This window comes from Rhincodon typus, chromosome 33, assembly GCF_021869965.1.
Source record: "Rhincodon typus isolate 14 chromosome 33, sRhiTyp1.1, whole genome shotgun sequence".
Classification (NCBI taxonomy): Eukaryota; Metazoa; Chordata; class Chondrichthyes; order Orectolobiformes; family Rhincodontidae; genus Rhincodon; species Rhincodon typus.
The window spans coordinates 14,570,731-14,581,135 of record NC_063364.1 but is presented as its reverse complement, the minus strand read 5'-3'; the positions used below and the strand labels follow the sequence as shown (position 1 = coordinate 14,581,135).

General features: G+C 43.4%; 1 protein-coding gene across 8 annotated transcripts in view; it reads left to right on the top strand.

Moving 5' to 3' along the window:
- Positions 1–8,859, top strand: part of rab27a (RAB27A, member RAS oncogene family) — a 115,459-nt gene extending 106,600 nt beyond the window's left edge. For all 8 annotated transcript variants that reach the window (XM_048615991.1, XM_048615989.1, XM_048615993.1 and 5 more), the window contains one exon: positions 7,517–8,859. In XM_048615991.1, the coding sequence (XP_048471948.1) occupies positions 7,517–7,718 (202 nt within the window). In that variant the 3' untranslated portion in view covers positions 7,719–8,859. The remainder of the gene's footprint in view (positions 1–7,516) is intronic.
- Positions 8,860–10,405: the final 1,546 nt, after the last annotated feature.

Sequence of the window (10,405 nt, the reverse complement as noted above, 5' to 3'; positions counted from 1 at the left end):
CGTCAGCTTTCCTACTCCTCTGATGCTGCTTGGCCTGCTGTGTTCATCCAGCTCTACACCTTGTTATCTCAGATTCTCCAGCATCTGCAGTTCCTACTATCTCTGAAACAGTTGTAAATGAGACCACTTTCGCGATTTTTGTACCGTGCTCTTAAAAGCTTGTGACAAATGACTGCAATTATTTAGAGAAAGGAGACCAACAACTTTTGTTGTGGAAGCCATTCTCTGATTACATTGGCCTCTGAACTTACTGTACAGCAGGTGGACAGACCTTCTAGCCAAATATTGAAGAATTTTCCTTCATTGAATTTCATTTCCTGCTTGTCCCCATGTTTGATCATGAGAGTTGCCCAGGCATACCATTAATGTGGAGAACATGGAAGACATTTTTACATACTGGACAGTTTGTAAGTGCAAAGATTCCAGTACAGAAAAAGTATGTAATTAATCAGGATATAAAATAAGAGGCCAAAGTTTCAAACTAGCTATTATCAACAGTAATATGAGATAACAAGGTGTAGAGCTGGATGAACACAGCAGGCCAAGCAGCATCAGAGAGCAGGAAAGCTGACGTTTCGGGCCTAGACCCTTCTTCAGAAATGGGGGAGGGGAAGGGGGTTCTGAAATAAATAGGGAGAGAGGGGGAGGCGGATAGAAGATGAATAGAGGAGAAGATAGGTTGAGAGGAGACAGACAGGTCAAAGAGGCGGGGATGGAGCCAGTAAAGGTGAGTGTAGGTGGGGAGTTAGGGAGGAGATAGGTCAGTCCAGGGAGGATGGACAGGTCAAGGGGGTGGGATGACGTTAGTAGGTAGGAGATGGGGGTGGGGCTTGAGGTGGGAGGAGGGGATAGGTGGGAGGAAGGACAGGTTAGGAAGGCTGGGACAAGCTGGGCTGGTTTTCCGATGCGGTAGCGGGAGGGGAGATTTTGAAGGTTGTGAAGTCCACTTTGATACCATTGGGCTGCATGGTTCCCAAGCGGAATATGAGTTGCTGTTCCTGCAACCTTCGCGTGGCATCGTTGTGGCACTGCAGGAGGCCCAGGATGGACATGTCGTCTGAGGAATGGGAGGGGAAGTTGAAATGGCTCGTGACTGGGAGGTGCAGTTATTTAGTGTGAACCGAGCGTAGGTGTTCCGCAAAGCGGTCCCCGCTTGGTTTCCCCGATGTAGAGGATGTCACATCGGGAACAGCGGATGCAGTATACCACATTAGCAGATTGTAGGTGAACATCTGCTTGAGGTGGAAAGTCTTCTTGGGGCCTGGGATGGGTGTGAGGGGGGAGGTGTAGGGGCAGGTGTAGCGCTTCTTGCGGTTGCAGGGAAAAGTGCCGGGTGTGGTGGAGCTGGAGGGGAGTGTGGAGCGGACAAGGGAGTCCCGGAGAGAGTGGTCCCTCCGGAAAGCAGATAAGGGTGGGGAGGGAAAAATGTCTTTGGTGGTGAGGTTGGATTGCAGATGGCGGAAGTGTCGGAGGATGATGCGTTGGATCCGGAGGTTGGTGGGGTGGTACGTGGGGAGGGGGTGTGAGGGATGAGATGCAGGAGACAAGGTCGAGGGCATTCTCGACCAACGAGGGGGGGAAGTTGCGGTCCTTGAAAAATGAGGACATCTGAGATGTACGGGAGTGGAATGCCTCATCCTGGGAGCAGATGCGGTGGAGGCGAAGGAATTGGGAATAGGGGATGGCATTTTTGCAGGAAGGTGGGTGGGAGGAGGTGTATTCTAGGTAGCTGTGGGAGTGGGTGGGCTTGAAATGGATATTGGTTTCAAGGACCGCAACCTCCCCGCCCTCGACCGTGTCTCCCGCATTTCCCGCAACTCATCCCTCGCACCCCCTCCCCGCAATAACAACCAGAACAGAATCCCCCTCGTCCTCATGTACCACCCCACCAACCTCCGGATCCAACGCATCATCCTCCGACACTTCCTCCATCTGCAATCCGACCCCACCACCAAAGACATTTTTCCCTCTCCACCCTTATCTGCTTTCCGGGGGGACCACTCTCTCTGTGACTCCCTTGTCCGCTCCACACTCCCCTCCAGCCCCACCACACCCAGCACTTTTCCCTGCAACCGCAGGAAGTGCTACACCTGCCCCTACACCTCCCCCCTCACCCCCATCCCAGGCCCCAAGAAGACCTTCCACCTCAAACAGATGTTCACCTGCACATCTGCTAATGTGATATACTGCATCCGCTGTTCCCGTTGTGGCATCCTGTACATCGGGGAAACCAAGTGGAGGCTTGGGGACCGCTTTGCAGAACACCTACGCTTGGTTCGCACTAAACAACTGCACCTCCCAGTCGCGAACCATTTCAACTCCCTTCCCAGTCCTCAGACGACATGTCCATCCTGGGCCTCTTGCAGTGCCACAATGATGCCACCCGAATGTTGCAGGAACAGCAACTCATATTCCGCTTGGGAACCCTGCAGCCCAATGGTATAAATGTGGACTTCACAAGCTTCAAAATCTCCCCTCCCCCACCGCATTCCAAAACCAGCCCAGCTGGTCCCCCCCTCCGTAACCTGTCTTTCCTCCCACCTATCCCCTCCTCCCACTTCAAGCCCCACCCCCATTTCCTACCTACTAACCTTATCCCGCCCCCTTGACCTGTCCGTCCTCCCTGGACTGACCTATCTTCTCCCTAACTCCCCACCTACACTCACCTTTACTGGCTCCGTCCACGCCTCTTTTTGACCTGTCTGTCTCCTCTCCACCTATCTTCTCCTCTATTCATCTTCTATCCGCCTCCCCCCTCTCCCTATTTATTTCAGAACCCCCTTCCCCTCCCCCATTTCTGAAGAAGGGTCTAGGCCCAAAACATCAGCTTTCCTGCTCCTCTGATGCTGCTTGGCCTGCTGTGTTTATCCAGCTCTACACCTCATTATCTCAGATTCTCCAGCATCTGCAGTTCCTACTATCTCATCAACAGTAATATTTTGGCTAATCCAATTACATTTTTTAACTTCGATAGTTGCTTCAGTTGCATGTGGAAAACTGATTTTATGAACTTGTTCTCTGCAGAGCAAGGTGCTGTAGCTTTAGATAAACCTGAAGCTTGTCATCGCGAGATGTGCACGCACATGTACATAAACATATATTTGCTGTATCTGTTCAGATGCAAAAAGTAGTTTGTATATATAATATGTGTTAATTATGTGTCTGTGTTTGTGTGCATGTAAGCTGTGGTAACTTTGAACAGGAGCCCTTCCTCACTTAAAGTGGCGACCTCATCCCACCCATCCTCCTTAAATGGATGGGGAACCTTGACCTGGGCTTTTAATTGGTTTTCTGTGATTAAGAGTAACTGAAAGGCAGTGAGATTCCATTGATAATTTTATGTTGCTGCCCCAGCTGATGACGTGGAATCAATGAGAGATTTCTTTCTAAGTAGATTCTGACCAGTGACTTCTAAGGATTTGAAGACTCCTTGCTCACATTACCCAAGAACACATGTAGGTCAGAGGTTCCTCAAATCCGCTGACTCCCATTCCATAGCATCAAGCTGCATTTTAAATGTTCTATGTACTTTACCTTTGTTAACCTGTACTTGATTTCAACTATTTATCACCTGAGTATTGAGCAGCAATTGAAGTGCTGCAAGCTTAAGCTACATCTACATCTTGACATTTACATTCTACTGATCCCACAATGTAAATCTGGATGGAGAAATACATTTGCTTCAAGCAGTAAAGGTCTGCATGAATAATTAATCCTGTGGCTGTTCTCTGGACTGGCTCCAGGATTCCGATCTCCATTTCTCTGTCCAGCTCTGGTCCAAAAGACATGATTTAATGTCCTGACTGGAGCATTTCTTCAAATGAGCAAGGTATCTTTCAACCTCACACTATGGTTTAGTGTATGCAGTTCTGTCTCATTTGCTTTCTCACTGGCTTCACTATATTAACCAGAATGAGATGGCGATTGCAAATAACCAAACCCCAATGCAAAGGTGGATGCTGATTTTTTTTTTTGTTTTGTTTTTTTAATGGGGGTGAGCAATTGACCTACAAATGAATGTTGCTATTATCGGAAAAGTGGAAGGAAAACAAGCCAGTGCGTTTGAAACCTCAACGTTCCATGAACAGGGTACGTGTGGAATACTTTCTGATGTTCGCTTTCAGTCATTGCTGAGGTGAAAGGAGCATCCGCAGAATTGGTGAATTGCACTGAATCATTTTACAGGAGCTGGAGATGATCTAAGTTTCAATCAAGAATTGGAGGGAGAAATGGAAAAGTAATGGGAATGAATTGAACCATCATGGAAGATCTCAATTAAATTGTATTATGCTCATCCAAGTAATATTACTTATGACAGTATTCAGGAGAGAGAAATTCTGTTAAATTCCAGCAGCTGGCATAGCTGTTAAGAGACCTAAGCAAAGACTGAACTGAAGTACACCATACTATTCAGGCATCTTGCATATGATTTGTATAAAACAATAATCCAGTATCTGTAGTGAGATGGGATCTTGTACATCTCTTGTTTCTGAAAGTCCAGCTCTCAAAGAAGTCTTCACTTTCGCATTACCCTTTTTATTAAAAAAGCAACCTAAAATATCTGGTTACTTCCCTCTGGGGTAAGGAATGGGGCACTTAAAACTACTGTGATTCTGGGGAATAGAACAGATTTGTCACTGATTCAGTTCAAAAGTTCTGATCTGTTTGAAAATCTGTCATACTGAAATTTCCTTCAAATGGGAATACAGGATGATACTTTGCAATATTTTACCAAATCCCTTAATTGTACCTCATGCGTATCTCTGTAGTTGAACGTTTCCATTTGTTTTTAAGATTCATTGTCTTTTTGTTGCTGGTTTGAGATTCTATTGTGTCCATCAATATGGTATATTAATCAAATAATAATCGTGTGTGCATGAGTGCTTGGTTGCTGAGAAGGCTGTACAGCTCATCATTGAATGCTCTGTGAGCGTTAGAATACTAACCATGTCAAGATCTGATCAATCCAAGAAAGTGCACAATTTCAAGGATATTTAGAGTCATTCAGGCTGTGGAAAATTCAGTTAGTTGTCACCATAATTATTAAAATGGCTGAACTGAGGTATTCCTTAATGCAGTTAGTTTTTTGCAGAAACAAAAGGTCAATTCCACGAGCAGATGAAGTCTTTTATGAACTGAAGTTTGCACCTTTTAATGCAGCCCGTGAATGAAATCCTTTCTGACTGCAAACCACTTTTCCTCGGAACAGGTGTAGTCCGAGTGGTCCATGAGTCTGTGTTGCTGTTCAGGATGATGCTGGCTGGTCATCTGCACTTTCCACTTGCTCCCCATGTCCACTTATTCCCCAAGAGATCAAAAAAATCTCTCTCCTAGCCTTGGGGAGAATCTCCGTAATGGAGCTGTCTGTCTCTCTGGGCCAACAAATTGGAAAAATTCTGAGTGAAGATTATTCCAATTTTAATTTCAGCATTTGCTTCAGTTGCATGCAGAGTGCCCATTTTACACCTTCAAAGAGTGAAGTAATCACTCCTCGCCTCCATCTGAAATAATCGATACCTTATCCTGAGTCTGTACTCCTGTGTTCCAGAGCTCACAGGCTGGGAGGAAGTAACCGTTGTCTGTCCTCCCACAATCATAGAATCCCTACAGTGTGTGGAAGCAGGCCATTCAGCCCATACTGACCGTCCGGAAAGCATCCCACCCAGACCCAACCCCCTACCCTATTCCCTTGCATTTCCCATGGCAAATCCACCTAGCCTGCACATCTCTGGACACTATGGGCAATTTAGCATGACCAGTCCACCAAACCTGCACATCTTTGCATCATGGAAGGAAACTGGAGCATCTGGAGAAACCCATGCAGAGACTGGGAGAATGTCCACACAGACAGTCACCCGAAATTGGAATTGAATCTGAATCTCTGGTACTGTGAGGCAGTAGTGCTAACGACTGAGCCACCACCAGATCATCTCTTGTTTTTCAAAACCTCCGGAGAGTATAGACCCAACTTATTCCGCTTCGCCTTGTAGGACAATATTCTCCTTCCAGGAATCAATCTATCCTTCATGAGATATGGAATGCTCATAGTGTGTGATCTCAGCAAAGTCCAATACAACTGTAGCAGGATTTTCTTATTTTTGTACACTAGTCCCCTTGCAACATGCTGTTTGCCTTTCTAATTGTTTGCTGTCATCAACTTTGCTTCTTACACCAGGGCACCCAAATCTCCCTGAACACTTAACCTGCTGTATGCTCTTCAGAGGGTCGGTGTGGACTCAATGGGCCAAATGGCCTGGTTCCACATTGTAGGGATTCTATAACTCTATGATATAATGCACCTTAGGTGCCCAACCTAATTCGATGTGCTCATTGAGAGGCAGAGTTTACTTTGAAGTGTATCCTCAGAATAAAATGAAGATTTACTTTACAAGCAAGAGCCTGGAATGTTAGCAGCCAATATATAACCACATCATTGCTTCACTTGCACAGTGCTTGATGTCAGCGCAACTTTTAGTTGGAAACTTGGGTGATCATTGATGAATCCATGAATATTCCTTGAGGAATAATCATTGTGAGTTAGGATATGTTGTACTCCAGGGTTATACTCTGTCGTGGTGCTGTCCTTTCCTTTGGGGCACAGCTTGATAGTCCAATGAATTCTGCACCATGTTGGGCAATGGAGGCATCAAGTGTTTAAACAGATGAGGGATGAATGGCAGAATCCTGACTGTCTCCATTTCCTCATCTACAGTTTTGTATGTGTTAGGTGCCAGCATGGACTGGGTTGGAAGACCATTGTTCCTAACTTTTTTTTTCCCTCTCCCTTTTTATAATATATTCCTGAAATCTGTAATGCTGGACTTTTTACTTCTTTATTTTTCTAAGAAGTACAACTGAAGAAGCTGTACCTGGGGGCTTTGGTCCCTGCTGTAGGTGATGACTTGTACACTTTCCACGGCACTCGTTTGAGTACATATGACAATAAAGCTAATTTCAATTCTAAATTATAACTCATCAAGGGATGGACTCATTGTGTAACTGTGTAAATTGTGTATAGGCGTTAACATTAAATAAGGAACCTGTTGAAAAAGTAGAAGACTCTAGACTGTTTGGAAGTTGCTGTTGTTTCTAGGTATTTTTATATGAACAAGTTCAGAGATGTTATTCACACACCTCTGGAGCAAGTGGGATTTGAATCCAATTCTTCTGGCACAGAGATAGGGGCTTGCCACAAGATCCCGCAATTCCTGCTTCTCATCATTCATGTCCTTATTTCTTTAATGGCCTTCGATTATCCTGAGCCGTTAATAAGTTCAATGTCATTTGAGATAATGGTAGCGCATGGAGAAGCTTGTTGCTCAACTGCATCTGAACACATTAAAGCTTAAAAGGATTTTGTTTGCTGGTAAAGCTAATACATTGATGGGGTTGATTTAATTAGTCTGTCTAAAGGTTTTAGTACTGCGATATTTGCTTTTGATCGCTGGCTTGCACTCATTATGTATAGTTTGTCTCTTTCCATTTATGCCTTGCTGACAACCTACTTTCTTCACAGACTGCCCTACTTTGAGACAAGTGCAGCAACGGCGTCCAATGTGAATAAAGCGGTGGAAACTCTGCTGGAGCTCATCATGAAACGCATGGAACGGTGTGTGGACAAATCTTGGATACCTGAAGGGGTTGTAAGATCCAATGGCCACAGCTCCACTGAGCATCTAAATGCAGCAGACCCAGACAAAAGCAAATGTGCTTGCTAGATTGACCTGTGGTCCAAACCTCTCATTAATAATTAAGCTAAACACTTTTTTTTTCTTAAAACCCAATGCATGCCATCCCCTCCCAAAACTAATATTTTGGTATAATGAGAACAAATGAACAAATTGCTTATTTGTGAACTTGTCTAAAAGAAAAATATAAGAGGTCTTTCTGATGCCTTGTGTGAATTAATGTACTCTTCTGTGTCTACAGAAAGTCAGGGCAGGCTGAGTACCAGCAGCAGTTTTATTCTGGGTTGGTGCAAGATCTCACAATTACAAGTGACAGATAAGCCATTGCAGCTCAGTAAAATTACTGAGTATGACATGGGTCCAGCAGTGGCAAAAAATCAGCAGTCAAAAAGAAATCCAAACACCCAATGCTGAATGTTATCCCCTCCCCATACAGCTCACGTTTTACATGGGTCTTCGGGGTACATCATATGTTTGTAATCTCTCTTCTTTTCCTCCATTTTTTTTAAATGTTGGGGTTTCTTCTGAAAATACAACCTTCTCACTTGGTGTGGGATTCATTTATTTATGGTTTCAGTGCTAATCTCTGGTTCTTATGATTCTAGTAAACCATATGTAGACAGACAAATTGTGTATTAGGTTTCTTTTTTACCCTGAAGAACTGTTTAACTTCATTACAGGTATGTGCCTAAACTACTACTGGTGCATTGTCAAATTTTTACACTGGAGTGATGCCAAATTGTTTAAAACCTGCCAAATACTTGATTTAAAAGATTAGATTCCAGGTGGAGTTTATTCAATAAACTCCTCCTATTTGATGAAAACATTGTTTGCCTTTTTTAAGGAAAAAGAATAGACATTTTATTTGCTAAGGTATTTGAGTTGATTTGGTACATGTTGGGTTACTGAAATAAAGGTCAGCGAGCACTTTAGTAAATGGGGAACAGAGGTCTAATTCAGTGTGACAAATCAATGTGTACTGCAGTTCAGAATTTCAGAAATACTAAATTGTTTCCATTGCATTAGAAGATTCTGGAATGTAGATGTAATTAGATTTGATACAAATTATTGTATTTTTCTCAATGTATCTGTTTACAATGTTGTTTTAAGGAAGAGTCTTGTTCTGAAAATACTGTCAGAATATCCTTTCTAATAAAATAAAATCCCCTCACGGTTCTGTATTTTGGTTTGTACGTGCTGGAATTGGTGGTATTTGTGTAATGAAGCTGAGTGTGTAATGGAATTTAACAGAGAGAGGAATGGGACTGAGTCCTTCTGTTTCCTGTACTCTGCACCATTCATTTCCTTGTTGTGAGTGAACATTCACAAACGTAACCATGATTCTCTCCTAGCCATTTATTGCCCTGGTTCAGGTAAAGAACACAGAACAGGTCCTTTTGGCCTACCATGTCTGTGCCAACCACAATGCCATTCTAAACTGATCCCATCTGCCTGCACATGGTCTGTCTCCCTCTATTCCCTTCTTGTCCATTTGTCTGTCTAAATGCCTCTTAAATGAAGCAGATACAATCGCAGCTACCACCTCCCCCTGGATCTGATACATGACATGTTAATTGATCTGTTGAAATAGCAACTGAATGACAATAATTTGAAGACTTGATCCCTAATGACTATACCCTCAAATGAATCACATAGAAAACAGTGTTTGCCCAAATAACCAGATCAATAAAGGGCAAGAATAACTGAGGTTAAATTGCTCTGAATTCTATTGCTGGGGAGAAAAAGCAAAACAGCAAATTGGTGTGCTATTAGTATATTAGTGTCTTAAGCCCAACTGTTTTCAGTTGCTTCATCAATGATATTCCATGGATGAGTGTAGCTCCAACAACACTCAAGAAGCTTGACACCAAAGCAAGCCACCTGCATGTTATCGCATCCACGAGTGTTCAGTTTCTCCAGCATTGATACTCAGTAGCAGTAGTGTGTACCACCTTCAAAATGTACTGCAGAAACTCACCAAAGCTCCTTACTATGATCCAGAAGGAGAACAGCAACAGGTGCTTTGGAACACCACTACCTGCAAGTTCCCCTCCAAGCCACTCACCATCCTGACTTGGAAATATTATTACTGTTCCTTTGCTGTCGTTAGATCAAAATCCTGGAATTCCCTCCCTTATGGTATTGTGGGTCTACCTACAGCATGTGGACTTCAGTGGTTCAAGAAGGCAGCTCACCACCACCTTCTCAAGGGCAACTAGGGACAGGCAATAAATGCTGCCCAGCCAACAACGCCCACATCCCATGCACGAATAAAAAGAAAACTTAGAATTATATATGCTATTAAATTCCTGGAAATGTTAATTATGAAATGTTTCTGTTGACCAGACTTTTTGGAAACTGTTGGAAAATAACCAACAGTTTATTTCGTTCCAACACAACAAGCAGCATTATATTTCAACACACTTTTTGTTCTGTTGGTTAACTGAACGGATTAGATAAAAGATGATTCATTGTAACTCATCAGTGTGATTGACAAATCATTTTGTAATTTGTCAGGTGGTATGGATTTAGACTCTATAGACTCCAGAGCAAGAACAGCTAAAAGGATAATTAAGTTAGCATGATAGCTAACAAGGTTTAGTGGGTACTAAAGGTTGACATTTAACATCTCCATAGTTGAGGAATGGTGCAATTCACAAATTCAACATGTTGATTTGTTTATCTTGTGGATCCAGGCTCTTCTGGGCTGTTCTCTT